Source organism: Spermophilus citellus, assembly GCF_964194105.1.
Source record: "Spermophilus citellus genome assembly, chromosome: X".
Classification (NCBI taxonomy): Eukaryota; Metazoa; Chordata; class Mammalia; order Rodentia; family Sciuridae; genus Spermophilus; species Spermophilus citellus.
In genome coordinates, this window is record NC_138190.1 from 1,034,356 (window position 1) to 1,060,296 (window position 25,941).

Here is a 25,941-nt window from a genome sequence, read left to right on the forward strand (position 1 = left end):
TCTGGTAAAGCTTGGAAGGCCTCTGAATAATCTCAAAAATGACTAAAAATTCACTTTCTGTAAACAACCAAAAAAATTGTTTTTATGTAGGCTCCTACAAAAAAAAAAATGTAAACCTCCACCCCCTCCCACTGGGTGTAAAGGTAATGAAATTCCTACATCAAGGTCCAGAAAATTTTAGGTGATACCTTTCTGAGCCCTGCAGTCAATGAGTCTGCTCCTGGAATCTCCCCTGGGTGTCCACCCTCATGTGCCCCACATTACTAATGCAGCCTCTACTGGCAAAAGATTTCAGATGGTAGCCAAGAATTTTTCTTTTAACTGTAACAGCAGGGTCTGTGATTAAAATTCAGGAGCACTAGTTTCAAGGTTCCTAGATACTTTAGAGCTTCCTTACCCAGCAGTCATGACCAAACTGAAGTCCCCAGTTGGTGCAGCACCCTGGAGGTACTTCATGAAGGCAATACCCCTCTTGACCCTACAGCCAATAAATTTCCAGGAGTCCTTTCCAGTGCTTTCCCTGTGCTGCTGGGGGGTCCTGCATATTACTATAAACTTCTGGGTGTTCTTCATATGCTCTGCTTGGGTCATTGTGCCCAGGATGCCTGGACATTGCTGTTCGTGGGGTCTATTAATTACTGGAGCAGGATGCACATGCATGGATGCCCATTTACTCCTGGGTCTGATGAACTTATTGGGCCACCACCACCCAGTCATATCTGGATCTGCTCTTCACTGTCGCCTTCTTCCCTGGACTGCCTGAGCTCAGAGTCCCCTCTGTTCTCCACACTCGTGTTCCTCTTTCCTGATGGCCTTGGTGGCCACCAGGGAACATACTCCCTCTCAGCCTCATGGGCTCCCACCAGACCCCTCTCAGCACAGGGTCACCATGGTGTATGCCACAGGTTTGGTATCTCCCCCTGTTGTGGAGTCTTGGTACACTGGGCCCCAGGGTAAACCTGGTGTGTGCCGCAGGGTGGGTATCTCCCTCTGTCCTGTGGAACCCTGGTACACTCTACCCCTACCCTAGGTACCCTGCCAGGAGGACAGGGGGCCTCCAGCAGAGATCCTGGGTTCTGATCTGCTGTGATAGTGTGATTTAAGGACAGGACAATGACCTCCATTGACCTGTCCTGTGCCCACCCAGGGGAAGACTCTGCAGGGCACCTTGGATGTATTATGCTCCATGGAACATGCCCCCAGGGAGAACTGTGTGTCATCTGTGACTGGCTGTGATTTATAATTTGTTTTTACTTGTAGTTTGAGATAAACACAAATTTCATTCAGCCCAAAGTGAGTCGACCAAATGGGAAAAGGGTCTTGGGACAGAAAGATTTTTTTTTTTTCTTGGAGAGCATATTTCTTAGTGCTGCTGGAATGGAGACTGCATGATTTGGAGGGAATTTAAGAAAAGCAAAGCAAGTGAAAACACTGTGACATGGGGTTCTGGAAGTGTAGTTTCAGCTGCTTCAATGGATAAAAATTAAAGTGGACCATTGATCTCAATTTGGTGTATTTTTACATAAGAAAAAAAGATTCTCCCATTGTTGAACCAAGTTCATGATGGCTAGGCTGCTTCCATGTGAGGTGCAGACTGTTTTATTAATATAACATTATAGATAGGTGTTATAATGTTAGCAGACTAGAACACGGGTAATAAAGCAGACATTGTGTTGGCTTTTTTGACACACAAGAAAAGATATCTGATTTATGTGTCATTCATTATCTGTCTTCCCTCTTTTTTTTTCCTGTTGAGAGCCACAGCCAAAGGGGCCCCAGAAAACTTCCAGCTGCCAGCAAACTTCCAGCTGCCGGCTGATGATTGGCTCACAGCGGCCCCAGCAACATCTAGCTGATTGGCTCCTCTGCGGTGATGTTCATTGGGCCGTTTCCCCGCCCTTCAGACTGCCAGCTGATGATTGGCTCACAGCGGCCCCAGCAACATCTAGCTGATTGGCTCCTCTGCGGTGATGTTCATTGGGCTGTTTCCCCGCCCTTTCAGACTGCAAAGCTGATGATTGGCTCACAGCGGCCCCAGCAATATCTAGCTGATTGGCTCCTCTGCGGTGATGTTCATTGGGCTGTTTCCCTGCCCTTTCAGACCACGGAGCTGCTCATTGGGGACTTCTTTGGCTCCATCCATGCAACCCAGCCAATCGGCCTCAAGAACAGGAGGATTGTGGGAGGTGGTGAGGCTTGTGTGGGTGAGAGGCTTGTGGAAGCCGGTGGTGGCAGTTGGGCTCTGAGGGTTTTTTTCCTGAGGAGCTGTTTTGTTTGGCATTTGTAGTTCTAAAAATAAAGTTAGTTTCTTTTGACAAGTGGCTCCTGAATTGTGCCCAGCCAGACTGCGGCATTTGGTGGCCCATACGGGGATCAAACCCGCGACCTTGGCGTTATCAGCACCAAGCTGTTTTACTGCAGCTGCCACAATTTGCCCTTGTTCATTAATGTCTCTGGCATTTTAAATCAGAATAATTATGTCCATCTCATGGTAGGTGAGTCATTGACAGTCCTATAGAAAATAAAAATGATAGATATTGTTGTAGTGTATTATTGTAGTGTGTTTTTTACTAGCAAATAACTAACTTACTGAAACATGATACATGAGTTTATCAGTCTGATCTGCTTATTTTATGTTGATTTGAAATGATATTTAAAGAATAATTTACTTTTCTCATTTTTTTCTTTTCCTAATTATCAAAATTCATGCCATCATTAAATATAAATTGCTTCATAAATACTCAGAATTCTACCTAACTTATTTTACAATACACTTGTCCATCCTAATTTGAAATAACTGAAGTTCATTTAAAAGTTTTGGCTTTTACATTAATGTAAAGATATATAGGGCTGGGGATGTGGCTCAAGCAGTAGTGCGCTCGCCTGACATGCGTGTGGCCCGGGTTCGATCCTCAGCACCACATACCAACAAAGATGTTGTGTCCGCCGAGAACTAAAAATAAATATTAAAAAAAGATATATATAGTGAAAATTTTCAACCATTTTTAAGTGCATAATGTTGTGCTATTAAGAGCATTCACACTGATGTATGACCATCACCACCATGCATCTTCAGAGGTTTTTAATCTGTCCAAAGTAAAACTCATGAAAACCTCTCTCCCCTTCCCTTAGTCCCAGGCAACCTCCACTCTAATTCCTGTTTCTGTTTATTTGACTCCTGTGGCTAGTTCATGACTGGCTTCTTTCATGAAGTATAGTCTCTTTAATATTCATTGTTATTGTGGCCTATGTCTCTATGAACTTTTTTTGTCATCACAGTTTATCATTGTTATATGTATTAAATTTTGTCATTCACCTGAGGATGGATATGGCACACAGATAACTGTTTTACATTTATTTATTTATTTATTTATTTATTTATTTATTTATTTATTTATTGTTACTATTTTGTGTGTGTGTGTATGTGTGTTTGTGTGCACCCCACTGGTGAAAATACTGCATCATTTTTTAACTCAAGGATAATTATTTTGAGGAATCACTGTACCGCTTTCCACATTGGCATCAGTACTTCAAATTTCCAAAAAATCCAGCAAAGCTTCAAGTTCTACACATATTTTGTCATTTATTTTTGAATAAATGTTTTTCTAGTGAATGTGAAATGGCTTCTCATTGTGATTTTGATCCTTTTTTCCCTGAGGAGTACTGGCGCAGAGTATGTTTTAATGTGTGTATTATCCCTTTGGATATGTTCTTTGGAGAAATTCAGTCTTTAAGTTCTTTGTTCATTTTCTGGTTGCTCTTTCCCATTCAGTGTGCCCACACAATACCACTTGTGTGGATCTTAATATTTCATGATGTGAGCTTTCCTCAAGTCTAGTGAACTTTGGCTCTAATATAATATATAAGCCTAAAAAGCACAAAATTATTGGCGGTACTTCTCAAAATTGTCCAGTGATGAACTTCATCAATACAGGAATCTTCTATACTCGTCTGATCTGCATATTCTCAGGATGAAAGGTCCTCCTTCCACTTTGTCAAATGTCAGATCTTGTGTTCAAATTCATTTTTTGAAGGGTTCATAAAGCTATGAGTTTGGTGCATAAGCATCCCAGAAGCACAGAGACATACCACAAATGCTGTTTGTGAAGAGCTTGGGCACAGCTGGGAAGCTGCAGTGAACATAGACATAGATGTCAGATATGGGAATGACATTCTACTGAACTCTGGAGATTGGATGAAGACCCAAAAGAGACTGGGTGGAGGTGAACAGTGAAAATTCAGAGTATGAACTTCTATGATTTTGTATGTGAGGTCTTCGCAATAAGAATTCAGTATGAATTTTAGAACAGAAAAAAAACATGATGTTCTCTGACTCAAGATAGGCTGCACCTGGGAATGTTGTACAAAGAACTCAAGAAGTGAAAAAAAAATATTTTCTTATGTAAATAATTAAACAAAGAAATTTTGGAGGTAAGACTTAAAAAATAAATATGGAAGAAATAAATGATGCTGCAATGATCTTAAAACATTTTGTAATATGGACCTCTATTGGATGAATTTAAATGAATTTTCTATGCCTATATCCTGGAAAAATAATTCCTTATACTAATTTGTAAATGAATTCGTGGATATGACATTCATATCTTACTGAAGTTGTAACAAATGTTATTGTTCACTAAATTTCCAAGTTTCTTAGAAAACATTTTGGTCAAAATTTGTCTCAAAAAATATTAATTTTTAAAGAAGAACATGATATTTCTTTTTGACAAATACAAAAAGTGGTACTTAATTCAAGATGCACACGTTTAATGAATAACACACATGCTGATTGCAGAAAGAAATTTTTGCAAATTGACTTAATAATCATTACTCAACCTACTGATTCTTGTTTGTCATACCAAGGTGAACTGTAATAAAGTTCTGTGGCAAATTGTGATCAATTGTCCACTGATTTCATTTGATTGGAATTGTTTTCATCATAGAGAGTTAGCTCGTTGGGCACAGTGTCACACACTTATAACTCCAGGCGACCAGGAGGCTGAGGGAGGAGGATGACAAAGTTTTCCTCATCACCTTAGTGAGGCCCTAAACAACATAGCAAGGCCCAGTGTCAAAATAAAAATTAAAAGGTCTGAGGATGTTGCTCAGTGGTTGTGCACCCCTGGGCTTAATCCCCAGTACCAAATAATAAAAATATAAAAATAGATTTAGTCTTTCCTCTTCATTTGCATTGCTCTCATTTTCCGAATGGCTCTAATTGACAACCTCTCCATGATCCTTCTCACCCTCCTGGAAATCCTCCTCCACACGTTCCTCTATTCCCTGCTTATTTGACTGTCCCTCATTGATGTAAGTTACATCTCCACACATATCCCTAAGATGGCTTCCGCTTTCCTGGTTCAGTGAATGTGAAATTCAGAGTTTCTCCTTTCTTTCTTTAATAAGTAGAGATACACAATTCCTTGTATCTTTGTTTTTTGTTTGTTTGTTTTGTTACTGGGGATTGAACACAGGGGCACTTGTCCACTGAGCCACATCCCCAGCCCAATTTTATATTTTATGAGAGACAGAGTCTCACCGAGTTTCTAAGTGCCTCACTTTTGCCAAGGCTGGCTGTGAACTTGTGATATTCCTGTCTCAGCCTCTTTAGGGATTACAGAGATTACAGGCTTACTCCACTGTGCCCTGTGATAATAGGTGTTTAAAAAGGGCTTTATCAATTTCTGTGCTCTCATCACATATACACTCCATATCTATCTCTTACTGCTGATTTACAACCATCAATCATTTTTTTCTGCTATGTCCCCATCATTTTGGTCCTGGTTTGCATGAAAATCTGGGTCCAGAACACAGTGTTTGTGAGCACCACCTTTTACTTACATTTTCATTAACTGGAATCACTTTTTTGTGGTCAAGTCTTTCTTGCTCTCTGTTGTATGAACTCGGGGCAGAGGAGAAGACCTACTCCACTTGAAGCATCCACTTTACTGTGGTGACTTTCTGCTATGCACCCTTTACTTACACTTACCTACATCCAAGATCCCTCTGGTCTTCAGCAGAGGACAAGGTTCTGGCTGTCTTCTATACCACCTCACCCCAATGCTCAACTCCATCTTCTACAACCTGAGGAACAAAGAGAGTTTGGGGCCCTGAGCAGATGGAGCCAGAGGGTCTGTTCTGTGTAATGTAGATAAACATTCTGGCTCTTTTCCCAGAACTTAGCTACAAGTCCATTCAACAATGTATAGTAACTGAAAATATTACTTCACACCAAGAGTGTAGAAACTAAAAACAATCTAGGTCTCACTTCAGGTCACACTTCAGGTCTGTACAAAATTGTCTTATAAACATGTGTAATTTGAAATAAGACTTTAATGGTATTGTCCACTAAATATAAATGTGTGTATTTTCTGCTAATGTACTATCAATGAGGAGATTTTTTTTTCTTGCTCTTGCTAAAACAAGATTGGAAATTGTCTACCTGGATTAGCATTCAGCATAACAATTTCATTATATTCAATTTATCTTCTAATATTGTTAATTTTATTATTTATGTACATCAAAAATAGGAAAAGCAAATTTGTTGTGTAAAGCAGTAAATTTTGTATTTTCATCCCCTCGTTGTATGCATTTAACCATTATGAATTATCTTTATTTCAATTTAGAGAAATCATTACAGAATTCACCAGAGAACTCATAAGAAATATTAACTCTTTATTTTTGATGTCACATGTCAAACTAATGCTTTTTTTGTGAAGACTGAATGCTAAAGGAATGAAAATCAATGAGGACTCAGAGATGCCAGCGGAGGTCAAGGGTGAGGGCAGGGGAGATATAATATGGAAAGGCCAGGGTTCAGTCTGATAAGCAGAATTAGGTACATTGAGGGCCTTCTACCATCCTCTCCATGCTCAGCACACAATCCAGTTACATTCCACATAGCCACGGCTCCTTGCATATCCACACTGTAAGTCAAATGACGCTTTACATTCTATCTGCCACATTGCATACTTTTACTGAAATAAGTGAGGGAAAGTGAGCACGTATACACAAAGATTTTAAGTCATACTTACACATATTACAATATGTGCTGAAATATTTAATTTGAGAAAAAATAGACTATTTTACTAAGGTTTTCTAGAATATTTCTAACTGGAAGAGGTTTGGTATAAATTTCTGATGAATCATTGAAAAATAAGAATTTTATTATGCAAAATTGACAATTCTTTAAAAGTAATTTATGTTCTAATAATATGTAATTCTTGCTATACATGAAATTTATATCATCCAGGTTTTAAACTTAAAAAAAAGAAACACACACACACACACACACACACACACACACACATGCACATTGATATTTGGCAGGAGTGAGTATCCAAACCAGAGACGTGCACCTATGAGTCAAATTTTCCACCTCTAAGGTATACTCTTGGATGTAAATTTAAATACAAAACTCATCAACAGCATTCAAAGATTCTCACAGAGAAGTGCTCAGACACAAGAGATTTGTTTACCAGCTTCTCACAAGTCTGTTCTCACCTCTTACACAGTTTTACACCCAAGAGAAGACATTCTCAAATAAAAACAGACAATGTCTCATGTTTACCAGCAAGGCCTTTAAGGATTTCTGTGCAGAGTGGAATATTAAACATACCACTGGTATTCCTTACAGCCCTCGGTGGCAAGGAATAGGAAAAAGAGCCCACAAAGAGCTGAAGGCTGCCATTTGAAAAGAAAAGGGGGGAGACAGTGCCTCCCCATGGTCTCCCCATTGTATTCTTTTTTTTTAAAGAGAGAGTGAGAGAGGAGAGAGAGAGAGAATTTTTAATATTTATTTTTTAGTTCTCGGTGGACACAACATCTTTGTTGGTATGTGGTGCTGAGGATCGAACCCGGGCCGCACGCATGCCAGATGAGCGTGCTACCGCCTGAGCCACATTCCCAGCCCCTCCCCATTGTATTCTTAAGACTATCCTCTTTGATTTACAGAGAATTATTTTTGTTTGTTTTGTGGTACTAGGGATTGAACCCAGGGGCAGGCACTCTACCACTGAGCTACATCCCCCTTTTTATTATTGATTGATTGATTGATTGTGGTGCTGGGGATTGAACCCAGGGCCTTGTGCATGTGAGGCAAACATTCTACCAACTGAGCTATATCCCCAGCTCCCACATAAATCAAAGGCATTTCTGTATATCAGCAACAAAACTTCTGAAACGGAAATGAGGAAAAACACTCCATTCACAATATCCTCAAAAAAAAATAAAATACTTGGGAATCAACCTAACAAAAGAGGTGAAAGACCTATATAATGAAAACTACAGAACCCTAAAGAAAGAAATAGAAGAGGATCTTAGAAGATGGAAAAATATACCCTGTTCATGGATAGGCAGAACTAACATCATCAAAATGGCGATATTACCAAAAGTTCTCTATAGGTTCAATGCAATGCCAATCAAAATCCCAATGGCATTTCTTGTAGAAATAGATAAAGCAATCATGAAATTCATATGGAAAAATAAAAGACCCAGAATAGCAAAAACAATTCTAAGCAGGAAGTGTGAATCAGGTGGTATAGCGATACCAGATTTCAAACTATATTACAGAGCAATAGTAATAAAAACAGCATGGTACTGGTACCAGAACAGGCGGGTGGACCAATGGTACAGAATAGAGGACACAGAGACTAATCCACAAAGCTACAACTATCTTATATTTGATAAAGGAGCTAAAAACATGCAATGGAGAAAGGATAGCATCTTCAACAAATGGTGTTGGGAAAACTGGAAATCCATATGCAACAAAATGAAACTGAATCCCCTCCTCTCGCCACGCACAAAAGTCAACTCAAAGTGGATAAAGGAGCTAGATATCAAATCAGAGACTCTCCGTCTGATAGAAGAAAAAGTTGGCTCCGATCTACAGATTGTGGGGACGGGCTCAAAATTCCTTAATAGGACACCCATAGCACAAGAGTTAATAACAAGAATCAACAAATGGGACTTTCTTAAACTGAAAAGTTTCTTCTCAGCAAGAGAAACAATAAGAGAGGTAAATAGGGAGCCTACATCATGGGAACAAATTTTTACTCCTCACACCTCAGATAGAGCCCTAATATCCAGAGTATACAAAGAACTCAAAAAATTAGACAATAAGAAAACAAACAACCCAATCAACAAATGGGCCAAGGACATGAACAAACACTTCACAGAGGAGGACATATAATCAATCAACAAGTACATGAAAAAATGCTCACCATCTCTAGCAGTCAAGGAAATGCAAATCAAAACCACCCTAAGATACCACCTCACCCCAGTAAGATTGGCAGCCATGATGAAGTCAAACAACAACAAGTGCTGGCGAGGATGTGGGGAAAAGGGTACTCTTGTACACTGCTGGTGGGACTGCAAACGGGTGCGGCCAATTTGGAAAGCAGTATGGAGATTCCTGGGAAAGCTGGGAATGGAACCACCATTTGACCCAGCTATTGCCCTACTCGGACTATTTCCTGGAGACCTTAAAAGAGCACACTACAGGGATACTGCCACATTGATGTTCATTGCAGCACAATTCACAATTGCTAGACTGTGGAATCAACCCAGATGCCCTTCAATAGATGAATGGATAAAAAAAATGTGGCATTTATACACCATGGAGTATTACGCAGCACTAAAAAATGACAAAATCACGGAATTTGCAGGGAAATAGATGGCACTAGAGCAGATTATGCTTAGTGAAGCTAGCCAATCCCTAAAAAACAAATACCAAATGTCTTCTTTGATATAATGAGAGCAACTAAGAACAGAACAGGGAGGCTGAGCAGGAAGAAAAGATTAGCATTAAACAGAGACATGAGGTGGGAGGGAAAGGGAGAAAAAAAGGGAAATCACATGGAAATGGAGGGAGACCCTCATTGTTATACAAAATTACATATAAGAGTTTACGAGGGGAATGGGATAACAAACATGGAAGGAAATGATTTATAGTAGATGAGGTAGAGAGAGAAGATGGGAGGGAAGGGGAGGGGGAATATTAGAGGATAGGAAAGGTAGCAGAATACAACAGTCACTAATATGGCTGTATGTAAAAATGTGATGTGTAACCGATGTGATTCTGCAATCTGTATTTGGGGTAAAAATGGGAGTTCATAACCCAATTGATTCTAATCTATGAAATATGATTTGTCATGAGCTTTGTAATGTTGTGAACATCCAATAAAAAAAAAAGACTATCCTCTTTACTCTGAATTTATTAACAGTGCCTAAAGGTGATGACTGCACACCTAGCTTCAAATATTGGTCCCTTGATTGGGCCTTCTCATTAACCCTTAGTACAATATAAAGACTCCTTTACCAATCAATGGTAGGAGCCTTCACCACTCCTGGTGAAGTTAGCTATGGGGTTTGTTTGTGTCTTCCCAGAAAAAAATCCATAGCTAATCTGGGCCCCAGCCTGGCATGTCTGACCCTACATGCCTACCCAACATGATGGCCTGCTGCACAATATAAGAAGAGAGGAAGCAAAAATGCAAGAGGGCATGAGGACCCCATAAAGAGAACTGTCACAGGATCACATGGGGGGATATAAAAGGACTAATTCACCAGGCCAAAAATATTGGAGAAAGCCAGGGTCGTGGTTCTAATTCTCCTGGGCAAGTCTTTTTTCTACTTTTATGCACAGCTCAAACCATCAACAGTGCCATGGCCCAGGTAAATTGGGCCCTGGTCACTAGACCACCCCTTTTTTACTGTTGCTAATTGGGAAGGGGCTTTACCTAAGCTCTTTCTCTAATAACTCCAACCTCATTGACCCTGAGTTATCCATACAGGAGGTGACTTTAACCTGGAATGCCAGCATTTCCAAACCTACTTTGCCCATTTGTATCTCTGTAGTAGACAAAGAAACCTATGATCCAAATAGAAGGGCTAAATCATCACAGTGAGGAAAGGTTCAAACACACAATCTATAATCATAAAAAGTGAAAATAAAAGAAAAATTGATATAGGAGATTGAACACTGAACAATAGTAGTAGTAGAAAACAGAGGAAAGAAATTATTCATGGAATCAGTTGAAAGTGTTTACCATCTGAAAGTCAGGTATAACAACATTAAAGAAGTTCTGAGACCATGGTAATGTTGTCAAAATATTTTACTATTCATAATATGCAAGGAAAGAAAATCTGGGTCAAATGGTGGCTCCATTCCCAGTTTTCCAAGGAATCTCCATAGAGTTATCCATATTGGTTGCACCAACCTGCTCTCCCTCCAGCAATATATGAGTGTCCCTTTTTCCTCAGATCTTTGCCAACACGTAATGTGTTTTGTGTTCTTAAAAGCTGCCATTTTGACTGGAGTGAAAGAAAATTTTAAACTAATTTTGATCTCTAAGAATCTTTTTAAAATAAGCTGTGTTTTTCTAAAAAGATAATAGTGAAGGAAGAAGATATGAGCTAAAGGGACTCAGGGTTGACCAGCAGCCAGGCAGGGCTGGTATCTGATGCGCTGTGCCTTTGAAGTGGAGGGGTGCCAGGGCAGAGCAGGCTGAGCAGACAGACATCAGTGCTTTCTTGTCTACATCTAGAGGGTTGGCTTTTCCTTTCTGAGGTGTCGAGAGTCAGGCAGTAGCTGCTCTCTGGATGTCACACTCTCAAGTCTCATTGTAGTGAAATGTGTCTGTGTGGGATCTAATTGGAGGCCATATTCTCTCTGCTCTGGAGAGGACAGAACAGGTTATTTCCCACCCACACCTGGGCCACCATCCCTGGTAGTGTTCACCTCCTGATGACACGTGGCTGACTCCTGCTGTTGTCCTAAGTCATCTCTCTGTTATCCTTGTCCCTCCACAGACACAACCCTATGGAACATGCACTTCCTGACCCTGATCTTCCAGCCAGAGGGCGCCTGAGCCTGCCAAGGGGGGGGGGGTCTGCTGTGGTTTTGGATCCAGTGGTCCAGCTTGACCCGCCTTTGCTCTTTGTCCTCTGAAGAGACCCCTGGGAGACCCTTGTCCTTACAACCAACTCAGAGCCCTGGTTCCAAGAGATTATGGGCAGAGGCCAGTAGGCCATGGAGGAGCATCAGTGGTTACTGAACCCCTTCCCCAGCAGCTGGGCATCCTGCACAACCCATGGATGACATGGCTGCAGCCTTTCCATAGCCCTTCCCCCCTGTGCTGGTGCGACACAGAAGAACAAGGGAAGTGACCAACTGTGTGGAAAGAGCTGGAGCCTGGTCCAAACAGCTCCTCACTCTGTCCTCAGGCATTTTTTCCAGGATGACCAGTGATTCCCCACATCAGCACTTAAAGTCACAATGCACAAACCACACTGAGTGAAATGCACCCTCAGAGGCCACTCTGAGCTCCCAGCAAAGAGACCAGAACTTCCTGCAATTAGAGGCTGGGACAGAAGACCCTGATCAAGCCTGGAGGAGGCCACTCTGCAAACACAAGGTGCTTCCAAATTACACAGACTTGAAGGTGTAGAGGAGAAAAGCCCCACAGGAAAAACCTGACTCTGATCAGACATGGCACGTGACAAGAGATCAAGTCTCGTAGAGTTCATTTTTTGCAATATATATTCATAATTATATGAGATGCATTTTGTACATATACATGTATACTACCATTATATATAATTAATAAATGATTACTACATCTCAAAAAAAAAAGAGATCAAGTCTCTGCTTATGGCTTTCAGAAGCAACAGAGGCTCCACCCTCAGGACCCTGTCCCCTACCCAAAGCCCTTAATTCTTTTTTTTTTAAGAGAGAGAGAGTGAGAGAGAGAGAGAGAGAGAGAGAGAGAGAGAGAGAGAGAGAGAGAAGGAGAGAGAGAAAGAGAGAAGGAGAGAGAGAAAGAGAGAGTTTTTTAATATTTATTTTTTAGTTTTCAGCGGACACAATATCTTTGTTTGTATGTGGTGCTGAGGATCAAACCTGGGCCTCACACATGCTAGGCATGTGCTCTACCGATTGAGCCACATCCCCAGCCCCCCTTAATTCTTAACACCATTACCTTTGGGGTAAAGATTTCCATATAAGAATTTTGGGGGGACTTTCATACTCTGGTCATTGCAGTGGTCAGAGGGCTGCTGTGTCACTGTATTAGTCTTCCTGGGCTGTTGTAACAAAACAGCAAGCCCAGGGGCTTGTAGATCACAGACCCTGACTGCTCATCGATGACCTCATGTCAGTCACTACCTGTAGCAAACTCCACGTTTGCCTGATGGCTAAATCTAACTCCAATCCAGTGGATCTTGGGATAAGAAAAGAAATGGCAGCTGGTCAACCCTAGGAGTCCTCCTTCCTTACCAACTCCCATGCTTTGTGGAACAGAAAGCCAGTGTATTGGGCCAGCTTTGTCCCCTGTCACCAGCTCACCTCATATCCTCTGAGATCGTCAGCATCCTCTGGGCTGGGTCATCCCTTCCAGGCCCAACCACAACCTTGACACTGTTTACTTTGTAGTTCAAGTCCCCACAGAGGCTCTAAGTTCTTACCCCATAAGTGTCAAGGTATCAATACTGAAAATGTATCAACAAAATTATATTATTATTATTAGTAGTAGTACCAGGGATTGAATCCAGGGTGCTCTAGCACTGAGCTGCATACCCATTTTTAGATTTTAGTTTGAGACAGACTCTAAGTTGTTTAGGGCCTTGCTAAGTTGCTGAGCCTGACTCCCAAGTTGCAATCCTATTTCCTCAGCCTCCTGGGTCACTGGAATTATCAGTGTGCACCACTACATGTGACTTCAACATGATTATTGACATTGTGCATTAAAATAGGCTGGAAATCATAATGTAGAACTTATGCTTTATTACATTATGATTTAACTGTTATTATATAACAATATTCTCTATTATGTGCTGTTTTGAACTTGCTCACCTTCTCCTATCCAAGCAACCTCCCTCAAATATCTCTCCACAGGTAAGCAGCTCCCTCTGACCCTAGAGCATTTGTAACACAGGATCATACTCCATACCATTGATAGTCTACCTAGCAGCTCCCAACATACTTACTTTCTGAGACATTTCTGCTCTGAGGACCCAAGGTCTCCTCAATAAACATAGTCTTGTCTGCCACAGTGGTGCACACCTGTAATCAAAGCTGCTTGGGAGGCTGTGGCAGGCAGATTGCAATTTGGAGGCCATCTCAGCAACTTAGTGAGGCTCTGAGCACCTCAGCAAAACCTTGTCTCTATGTAAGATATTAAAAAGGCTGGGCATGTGACTCAGTGGTTTAGCACACTGAGTTGAATCTCTAGTACCAAAATACACAAATAAATAAAATAAATAAAAATGAAGAGGAAACAACTCATACAATGCACTGAGCTAGTATTCTATGATGTTCGCAGGTGACATTTGGCAAATGCATTCCTCATGTACAGTATTTGGGGTTTCTGGAAGTAACCCCATCTGTAAGTATGGACGCCTAGGGAAATGCAAATATTTAAATTTCCAAATTAAAACAAAGACCTTTTTTCCATCTCCAGCACCCTGTGGGGATTCCAGTTCTGAGTTGAGGGGGGTGAGCCTCCTGCCTGTATTTTCAATCAACACCCACTCCCCCAAGGATTTAGTGGAGCCTGGTAATACAGGAAGATCTAGTTTTCTTTGGTAAAAATACAGAACTGATTTGGAATAGTAAAAACAGATTATCTGTCTCAGCAGAAGAAGCAGGGTCCTGCCGAGAGCACCACCACACAGGTACCCAGTAAGAAGACACTGGCCTCCGGTCCCCTTGGCTTAGCATGAGATACCCCAGGCCCTGAGTGCAACCATGGAGCAGGGAGTCCAGCACCCTACAGATTCCAAATGAGGAGCCTGGTGGAGCTGAACACTCACTGAATCTCTGAGGCGGGTTATGCTGTCCCAAGACCCTTGGTGGTGAGAAACTGATGTGACTCCATTTGTAAAAAAGCAGCTTCTACCTCAGAGCAGGACCTGCCCAAGGAAGGGGTGACCCTTGTTCTTGGAAAACCCACCGAGCATTCCTAGGCATGAGGTACTTGCTGAGTTGTCTGTAAATAACAGGAGAGATCTGAGGTGCCAGGTGTCCCTGACTCAGCAATGCTAGTTCCTGGAAAGACCAATTCATGTTTGTGGCCTAAGGCCTGACTCTGAAGACCCATAGCAACCCCCTAGCAACCACCAATCAGCCTGAGACAGAGAAAATACCAGGAGTGCCAGGTGACACCCCCCTAGTAGTCTCAGTGATCCATAACGTGTTAGGAAACCGTGTTGTTTAGCACTGCATGCCCTGCAACCCCTCTTGGCCCCACCTCTTGAACTCACCAATCACCCGGACCCAACTTGTTCCCACCTGGGAATGTCTAATCAATGTTAAGAGTTGTTTGATTTTCCCGCGGTGTGAAATGATTTGTGTGTGATGTTGTGACGTGTAGAGTATCCCCCCCAAACCTATAAAATCTCACTGAACTAAGGACCAGGACTCAGTCCCTGGGACCGCTGTCTTGGAAAGGGTTGTGAGACCAAACTGGAGCTTGCAGTAAAGACTCCTGTGTGATTGCATCGGATTTGGCTCCTGGAGGTCTATGGGGTCCCAGGAATCTGGGATAACAGTGGAATAAAAAATGGACCCCTCCCCACTGTACTCAGGCCCCTCCCGGATTAAAAAGCTCCGGAAGCCCCAAACTCGCTGGGCAGCCAGATAGGAGAACCTGTCCCCAAGGGCACTGCCCAGGCCAGATATCCCAAGTTTATCTATTTGGGGGGACAGGCAGGCGGAGACGCCAGCGGAGGTTCGGGTGGATCACGAGCCCTGGTCCGGGGACAAGATTCTGCAGCAGCGCCAGCTGCAGCCTTGGGATCCGCTGAGCAGAGGGGCGCAAAATGACCCCAGGACGTGGCCCCACTCAGGCTGGGGGAGGAAGAGGCGGTGTCTGGAGCCCCCGAGTCACCAAAACCCAGCCCCGGGGGCCTTCTCTGCGCAGCGCGGAGAGCAGCGCTGGGGTGGGGTGCAGACGGAGGTGGGGGGCCGAGCAGGACGAGGGGGCGCAGGCGGAGTAGGAGGTGGGCCGGGTCCAACCGTGGAAACTGCGCCCGCGATGCCCAAGGGGCCGCTCCCTGGTCCAGCGGGATGACACGCCCCACCTCTGGGCCTCGGAGACTCGCCTCTCCACGCTGAGACCCTGGGGCCTCCTAGCACCTCCATGACCCTCTCCCTGCCCCCTCAAGCCCTGTGTCCCCCACACCAGGTCGGCACAGATGTGCTTCCCCTTTTAAAATTAAGTTTTGAGATCTCCTTTCACTTATTTTAGAAGCTGGTCTCCAATTTGTGATCCTCCTCCTTCAGCTTTCCAAGTCCGTGGGATTACTGGCCTGTGCCATTATCTCTGGCAAGAAGAACACTTTTGAAAGAATTTGTTTTCTATTTGTGAATATTATAGTAGCGGGGAAAGAGTAATCATTTCACACTTCCCTGTGTTTGGTCAAAATAACTGATTTAAAAGGAAAAAGGCAGTGGTTTATAAATCCTAGGGATATTGAATCCAGGGCTACATACCCAGCCAGCACTCCCCTGCCCCCTTCTTTATGTACATAATTTATGTATTCATTCATTTAAACTGTTTCTCTTTAGTTATACATGACAGTAGAATGCATTTTGACACATCATACATAGAGTATAACTGCTCCGTTTTTCTGATCGTACACGATGTAGATTTACACCAGTCGTGTAGTCGTGTGTGCACGTAGTGTGATAATGTCTGATTCATTCTACTATTCTTCATCCCCAGCTCTTTTCAATTGGATTTTCAGACAGGATCTGGCTATGTTGCCCAGCCTGGCCTGAACGTAGTGCTTCTGCCTCAGTTCTCAAGCTTTGGGGATTAAAGACATTGACAAGGGGCTGGGGATGTGGCTCAAGCGGTAGCGCGCTTGCCTGGCATGCATGCGGCCCAGGTTCGAACCTCAGCACCACATACCAACAAAGATGCTGTGCCCGCCAATAACTAAAAACAAATATTAAAATTCTCTCTCTCTCTCTCTCTCTCTCTCTCTCTCTCTCTCTCTCTCTCTAAAATAAATAAATAAATAAAGACATTGACAACACTAGCTAGGGAAAATAGTTCATTTTGATCCAAATATTAATGACCATACTCAGAAATATGGATTCAAGTGACCCTGAATGGTGTATGTGTCCAACACACACACACACACACACCAGGAATTAAACCCAGGGGCACTTAAACACTGAGCCACATCCCCAGTCTTTTTTATATTTTATTTTGAAATGTGATCTCACTCAATTCCTTATGGTCTCACTACGATGCTGAGGCTGGCTTTGAATTTAGCAATCCTCCTACCTTAGCCTCTCAAGCTGCTGGGATTACAGTTGTGTGCCACTGTGTCTGGCCTACATGAACTTTTATAAAAGAAAATTGTGGGGGCTGGGGATGTGGCTCAAGCGGTAGCGCGCTCGCCTGGCATGCGTGCGGCCCGGGTTCGATCCTCAGCACCACATACCAACAAAGATGTTGTGTCCGCCGAGAACTAAAAAATAAATATTAAAAATTCTCTCTCTCTCTCCCCCCCTTCGCTCTCTCTTTAAAAAAAAAAGAAAAGAAAAGAAAATTGTGTATCACTGCATTAATCAATTGCATTAATAGGAATGTCAGATTGGTGGGCTACAGCAAAAAGAAGAAGGAGGAGGAGGAGGAGAAGGAGGAGGAGAAGGAGGAGGAGAAGAAAAAGAAAAAAAACGACACTTCTTTTGTCTGTTTATTGTTATTACATTCTTTGCTTTCATTGATAGTGGAGACTAGACGTCTGGTAAGGTTAGTGATATATTCTGAGAAGTTTTCAGAATTGTGGTCTAATACAGAAATTAAGATAATTGGCTATTAAAAGGCTCAAGATAGCCCAAGATAATTTTTGCTCTCCATACAGAACCCTGCCTTTCCATCCTCATGGTGGTCTGGTTAGCCAAAGTCAAGTACTCTGAAGGTTCTTTGATGTAGATGCAACTGTATAGAGAACTTGAGTTCACAGCTGTAAAAATCTTGTGCTTCTCCTTTTATCTTCCTTAGGTGTAGACACCATGTCAGATTTCTTGGGCAGAGGTTCCCTTTGGACGCCTCACAGGGTCCTATGTCCTCAGCCACTGTCCTCTGCTGGAGCTGCCATAAGGTGCCCACAGCTGCCCTGGTCCCTGCAGGGTGAACAGAACTTCAGGCCCTGGGTCAGCAACTCCTAGAGGACAGCCTGAGGTGTGGGGTGCAGCCTCTCAGGGAAGCTGCTGGGGGCTCTGGGCTGAGGAATCTCCTGGAACAGGCCTCATCTAGACAGCTACTTCCTTGGGATCTTGTTTTTCCCAAGCTCTGTTCCCATTCCTTGGAGACAGGTGGACAGTCAGCCTGTGGATGCTGGTGCTGAGGGGCCAGGTCACCAGTGATTCCTGCCCTTTCAGTCTCACAGTGTGAAGGAGCGAAACCTCTCCCAGAGCATAAGGAACACCCACCCCAGTGCAGAGCTGTGCAAACCTGAAAAGCCTCATAGACTGGAGTCATGGTCCAGATCCCTGAGAGGGTGATCCTGGGGACTTTCAGGGAGCAAGACCAGGAGGGAGCATGTCCCAGCTGTCAGGGACCTTCCCTGCCCCTTGAGCCTGACACATGTGTGCTCCCTCAGCACCAAAGCTTTCTGTGTATTACTCTGAAATGATCTGCTCACTTTTTTGAGGCCCAGGTTTATTTATTCAGAGTCAAATAGGAAGGAATATTATTAAAGAGGCAAACAATTGGATTTAAAAATCTAATTACATTTCCATTGTTAAAAATCCTAATTTACAACCAGGTGCAATGGTACACACCTGTGATCCTTGCTCCTCCAGAGGATGAGACAGGAGAATTGCAAATCTGAGGACAGCCTTAGCAACTTAGCAGGCCTTATGCAACCTGGTGAGACTGTGTCTCAAAATAAAATATAAAAAAATGGCTGGGGATGTGGCTCAGTGGTAAAATGTCTCTGGGTTTAAACTCTGGTAGCAAATCAAAAATGAAAACACCTCATATATCGTTTGCTACCCATTAGTATGTATAAAAATTTTGTGAGATTTGATCTTGTCTTTTCAATGATTTCAAATTAAAGTCCAGGTCCTAGCTTCCAGAATGCCACTTAAGATACAGAGGAACTCTGTCTTGCATCATTTCTACAGAATATGAATCCATTTCTATAAAAATAGTGCTGAGTTATATATGAATGTGATTTCATGTAAACATTGCTTTCTATCCTTTACAAGGTGGAGAATTTGACAGGAGATGTCAGTTTGTTGCTGTTGTTGTCTGGACTTGACAGTTTCATCATACAATCATAACTGTATGATTTTTTGGTATCAGGAATGAAATCCAGAGGAGCTTAACCACTGTGACACATCCCTGGCCCATTTTTGATTCTTTGTTTAGAGTCAGGGTCTTGCTAAATGCCCTAGGGCCTCTGACCCCTGAGCTTTTGGGATTACAGGCCTGCACCATTGCACATATCTTCATGCAAATTTTAAGGACAATTTTGGCAATACCTGAAATACCAAAGTATGATCATTTAATCAATTTATCAGTGAAATAGTAAAGAAAACCTTTTTTTCTCAAAAGAATAAATACATATGTCCAAATAAGGGTGCTGATTCCCTTCACAAGCATTACCACCATGTCACTGAATTTCTATTCCCTCCCAACTGCGTCCTCCTAGGGCCACCCTTTTGGGAGCTGGCCTTTTAGCTTATGAAATTTTGGAGAAATATAAATACTCTGCCAACTCACTCTATCCCATAAAACATTTTGGCTAGTCTTAGATATAGTCTAGTACTTCATTTTTAGTTGTAATTTTTTTTTACCTTCACCAAAAATAAAATAAAATAGAAAACCATGCCCTGAATTTCACACAATTTACTGAAATGCTCAGTGTTTTTTCATAGAGTGTAGATCATGGAAAAGTTCAGTCTTTTTGCAAGAAAGTGTTTTGTTTTTCAATTGATTTTGTTATATTTTATGCCTCTTATAGTGTACCATTTATATTATCATCATTTTTGACACTCATTACCTGTATTTTAGATTTTGTTTGTTTGTTTGTTTGTTTGTTTGTTGTGTGTGGGGGGAGGACTGCTGGGCATTGAACCAAGGGCCACATTCAGGCTTGGCAAATTCTCTACTACAGAGCTACTCTTCAGCCCAAGAACAATTAGTAGTACAGACTATTGTCCATTCATTCATTCATACATTCATTCATTCATTTTATTCATTGAGTGCTGGGGATTGAAGCCAGGGGCTTGCTCATGCCTATGTTATCCTCCAAAAATGAATTTCCACTTTGTGAGCAGTTTTTGGAGGTGGGCATGCATTTTACTGGGGATTAAACATAGAGGCGCTTGACCACTAATCACATCTTCATCCCTTCTTATTTCTTCTTTGTTGACTTATTTTTATTTTGTATAGTTGTAGATGGACAGAATAACTTTATTTTGTTTACTTTTCTGTGGCGCCAAGGGTCATACCCAGTGCCTCACACATGCAAGCATATTCTCTGCCATTCAGCTACAGTCCCAGTCCCCCCTTTTTATTTTTTTATTATTTTTTTAAAGAGAGAGTGAGAGAGGAGAGTGAGAGAGAGAGTGAGAGAGAATTTTTAATATTTATTTTTTAGTTTTCGGCGGACACAACATCTTTTGTTGGTATGTGGTGCTGAAGATCGAACCCGGGCCGCACGCATGCCAGGCGAGCGCGCTACCGCTTGAGCCACATCCCCAGCCCCCTTTTTATTTTTTATAAAGATGAAGTCTAACTAAATTTCTGAGTGCCTTGCTAAATTGCTGAGATTGGCCTCAAACTTGCTATTTTCCTGTGTCAACCTCCCTAGTGGCTGAAATTACAGGTACACACCAGCACTTGACATGACTTTGAAAGGCTTATCATCCAATTTCTCTCCAGATGGAAACAGTTTTGAAAATCAGTTTTCTTACTTTTACCCAGAGTTTGAAATTTCTAACTGACTCTTCCTCTTTCTTTTTTTTTTTTGCATTATTATGGAAAATGTATTCAGTATGTAGTATTGTTTCTCATGTATATATTTATGAAACTTGATGGCAAGGTAGTTTATCCACTTCTTAATGAAATAAACTTTGTTTTTCAGAGCAATTTTTGGCTTACATAGTTTATTATTCAGTGTTCTCTAGAGGAACAGCATCAAGAGGAAGTATGATTATCAAAGGGGATTCATTAGATTGGCCTACTTGACCTGAAGCTGGATGTCCACAGTGGCCATCTGCAGCTGGAGAGCTTGAGAAGCAGTAGCTACAGAGTCCAAGAGGCTGAATCCTCAGAACAAGAGGGATCAATGGTGCTGCCCTAGTCCAGACCAAAGGTTCTGGAAACTCCCTGGAGAATCACAGGCAGAGTCCACTTTGGGAGAGTGAAGAAGGGAGAGTCTGATATCTTCAAGCCATTGTAACAGCAATCAAGAATCCATTTGAGAAGAAAGCAACTTGCATCTGCTGCTGCTTCCTTGTTCTTCCAATATTTATTCCATCCAAACACATCCAATGGGGTGGTGCTTCCAATGCTTAAGAAGGTTCTCCACTTCAGTTCACTATTTCACATGCCAGTCATCCCTAGACACACTCTCATGGACCTACCTAGGTGCCTCATAATTATGAGTATCTCTTAATCCAATCAAGTTGACAATCCAAATAAACTATTACACATAGTTTCAAATACATTTCCTCTCCAGCTTAGAGTCTCCACTCTTTTCAATGTCTTGCATTGGGGTAGCATGTTTGTTAGTTGCTAAACCAGTGTTGTAATTTGATGAAGACAGTAGATAAAGCAACCTCTTATCATCACCTGAAGTCCATAGGGTTACCTTAGGGTTCCTCCTCTGTGTGATGTGATTGTGTGGGTCATATATTCTATATACTGTCATACAGAGAGGTTCACTGCGCTGAGAATACTTTTTTCAGCTGTTCATCATTTCTCCCGTCCTTTCCTCCCTTCCTGCTCTCTAAGTCCATGGAGCTTATCAGTTCTCCAGTGCATCTATAATGTTGTCTTTTTCGGAATGTTGTTTACCAGGAGTCTTATTGAACTTGACCATTTTAGACGGGCTTCTTTCTTCAGTCTGCATTTAAGGGTGCTTTATCTTTCTAGGCTGCAGAGCTCACTTTCTGCATGATGGTCTTTGGTTCTTTGGTTGGTTAAACTGCAGTGTGTCTATTCAGTATTAAAAGGTGCATCTTCCTTGTTTCTAGCTTTGGGAAGTTCTGGATACGGCTGCTGTAGTCACTGCTGTGAGGTTTCCTGTGCACATAATTTTCATCTCATTTGCATAGACCCCTGGAAACCTGGGAGTGTGATGACTTAAATGTAGGGTGCACCATGTTTATTTTGTAAGAGTGTGACCGTCTTCCAGAGAGGCTGTTTACCTTTCCATTCACAGGAGCAAGGGAAGAGTTTTTGCTGATTCATGTTTTCACTCTTTTGGTGCTATTGGTATTTGGCATTTGGGCACTCCAGTAGGTATCTGGTGGTATCTCATGGTTTAATTTGAAGTTTCCTAATTATGTTCTGGTGTATTAACTGTCTCTATTTCTTGGATGAATGTCTTCCAGTTCTTTTGCCCACTTTCAAGTTGGTTGCTTGCCTTCTTACTGAGTGTTCTTTATGTATTTTGGATACCAATACTATGGCAATTTATCCAGTTCTTCAGCATGTCTTCTCATTCTCTTAAGTGTATCTTTTGAAAAACACAAACTTCATTTTGATAAAGTTTTATTTACAAGTTTTTTTTACTAACAGATCGTGTGTTTGACTTTGCATATGAAGCTGTCATGCCAAATCCAGATTTGTGGGTTGGTATTTCTGTGTTATTTTAGTGAAATTCTGAATTTTGCATTTAGTATTAACTATCATATTCTTTGAGGATAAATGGCATTTCACTGGTGTTACACACTTGTTGAGGTGTGGTTTATGGCTCAGAATGAGGCCTGTTCTGGGAAATATTGCTGTGACCCTGAGAATTTGGTGTGCTTCTCATTTGGCTAAAGGCCAGTGAAGCCTTTCTGCCTGCATCTCTGTCCCGACAGAGTGGGGCTGATGTCTCCCAGTGTAAGTGTGGATTCTTCATTGTCCTGGGCAGTTCTGTAAGTCTGTCTGTGGTATTTTGACTTTGTTTCAGGTGCATGCCTTTTTTTTTTTTTAGAGAGAGAGAGAGAGGATATTTATTTATTTATTTATTGTAGTTTTCAGCAGACACAACATCTTTGTTTGCATGTGGTACTGAGGATTGAACGTGGGCTGCACGCATGCCAGGCAATCGCGCTACTGCTTGAGCCACATTCCCAGCCCTCAGGTGCATGCTTATTAAAAATTTAAGACAGTTAATTGAAAGTTTCTAAAAGAAATCCTCTCTCAGCTTTCTCTTTAAGATTTTAGTTGATTGCTTGTTAAGTGGGTAAAAAATAATTTGCTCTTCTTCCTATGTGTAGGCTGTGTTTACTTAATTTCTTTTAAAAAATTCCTGCTAATTTTTCACAGTGATTGCTTCTGACTTTTTTCTTCCAAGACATTAAGATAGTTCTATGATGTCCTTAATAAAAAATTGCAGAATCTTAGAAAAAATTTACTTTGTGCACTCTGGAGCCAGTGGCCAGGGTCTCATAGTGAAAGGCTTGGCCCCTGTCCTGCGTCAGAAAGGGGCTGGCTGAAGGGTAAGTGTAGGTCACACCATGCTTGCTGCTCTCCACTGTTCTCCATGGCTACTTCATGGAGCTGTGGAGGCCCTCTCAGGGCTTTCATGCAGAATGATATACTTGTTCTCATAGTTCCAATTGTGTTTCCACTTTTTTCTGGAGGGCATGTGTGTGGAACATTCCCTCTCTCTGAAGCCATCGTCATCTTGGATGTAAATGACTTCCCTTCTTCTAAGGTCAATTGACTATATTTGTGAGCTTCTATTCTATTTTGTGATAGTACTATGATCATTCCAGGCTCTCTGTGGTGTCATGTTGGTGTCTGTATTGATCTTTTGTTTGTGTGTGTGTGTGTGTGTGTTATTTGTTTGTTTTTGTTTATACTTTACTGTTTATCATTTTTTATAGAATCATTTAGCTCATTCTTCTATAAAAGTAACTTTTTACTAGGGGCAGTAGTACATGCTGTGATCCCAACAGCTGTTGAGGCTCAGACAGGAGAATTAGAAGTTTAAAACTAGCCTCAGAAACTTAGGAGGCCCTGAGCAACATACAATTGTTAGACCAGGATGCAAGAAAAGACCACTGACTCCAATTAAAATCAAATTAAAGCAAGCTAATTATTTTGCCCAGCCAGGCTGCCTCTCCCACCAAAAATCACAGTAATAAGACAGCACTGCAGCTTTCTTGCAGCCCAGCTTTATAGCCCAGAAAGTTACACAAAGGGGGTTACATATAACGACACTCTGAGGAGCATAACTAAAGGCTAGTTTATACATCAGAATTTATGAAGGTCATTAGAGCCTCAGAGAGGGGCAAGAGAAGGCCAATATATATGAGGTGTCACTAAAGTTTCAGAGAGGGCTGCTATCTGGTCAGAGAGCCAGGCATAGATGAGTTCAAGGCACGGGCAGGCATTCCAAGCAGGTTCAGAATTTGCAGTAATTTATAGTAAAGCTGAAATTAGCTTCTCATGGCTTTGTGGCAAGATGACTCCCAATTTTAAGAGAAAATCAGGTTGGGTCTATCACAATACCCTGTCTCAAAACATCAAATGTGGTAGGGATGTGGCTGAGAGGTTTTATTCTCCTGAATTCAATTCTTGCTGTGTTTTTGTTTGTCTGTTTAATATCTCCCACCATAAATAAATAAATAAAACTATATTTTCTTTAAGCTTCTGAAAAGTGTTTTAGTTTTTCACATTTGAATGTATTAATGGACTTCTGTCTAGAGAATAGAGAGATGGAGTACCCTTTGCCACTTAGATTCCAGTTTGCCTGGACCATCATTGTGATCTGTCTCTACAACACCTGCTATCACTCATAGTCTTTTAATGCCATGAAGGCCAGCCCACTCAAGATAGTTCAGGGTTTCTCTTGGACTCTTACTAATCTCCACTAATACTTTGCTGCTCAGAATATCACATGTTTTAATTTTTTGAGAATTCTTTTGTCAGTGGCAGGGGTATGTTCTGGCAGATGATCTTTTTGGCTGTTCCATCACTGTGTGGAAATCATAGAGTGCTTAGAGACATACATGGAATAGTCCATTTCACACCCAGGCTGTGTGGGATAGTTCAGGATTCTGGGCTGCAGACCTGCTGCTTTACCACACCCTTGAAGTGCTTTTGCCTCAGGATTATTTGCACTACCTTTGCTAGAGGCACAACAAATCTCTTTCACAACAGACAACCATTGCACATTTGGCCCACCCTTGATGGAAATGTCTCTGCACAGAACATTGGTATGTCTCATGACTGTACATTAAGCAAGTGAGATGTCAGCTGTTTAGAAGAGTTCGACAATCATTGGACATACATTGTTGCCACAAGGTTTGGAAAAATAGTTTCTGCTGTCTGTTACTGAAGAGTGTTTTTCAGACTTATGTAACTTTGTAAAGCTATTGTTTGGACAAGGGAACATCTTAGGGATATTAAGTCATTTCTAAGACACATACCAATGTTCCACACACCCCATTTTGCTTTGACAGTAACCACTAGAAATTATCAAATTGTTGTATTTATTAATTATTATGCTTGATTACTCATTGGCTAAATAGTTCTTGGTGTAATCACCCAGGTTGAGCACAATCCCCAGTGAACACATTGTGACAACCTGTGTGAAAGGTTGTCTAAATGTTGTCTATTGGGGAAGCTCCTTAGTGAGCCCATGCCCAGAGTCATAGGTCGGGTTGATTCTAGGCACTTCTTTATGGATGGAACAATAGACTTTCGGAAGAAAACAGGATATCTGTAAATACCATGTAGTTGACATTAA

At 41.8% G+C, this 25,941-nt stretch overlaps 1 protein-coding gene across 9 annotated transcripts in view; it reads left to right on the forward strand.

Annotated features, from left to right (window-relative positions):
- LOC308639067 (zinc finger protein 124-like) overlaps positions 1–25,941 on the forward strand; it is a 216,794-nt gene that overhangs the window by 127,869 nt on the left and 62,984 nt on the right. Inside the window, exon 4 of one of the 9 annotated variants that reach the window (XM_081277050.1) lies at positions 11,812–11,983. The exons of the other annotated variants lie outside the window; for them this stretch is intronic. Coding sequence (XP_081133176.1) covers positions 11,812–11,950 — 139 coding nt within the window. The 3' untranslated portion in view covers positions 11,951–11,983. Of the gene's footprint in view, positions 1–11,811; positions 11,984–25,941 lie in introns of those variants that run through there. 9 annotated transcript variants of the gene reach the window in all.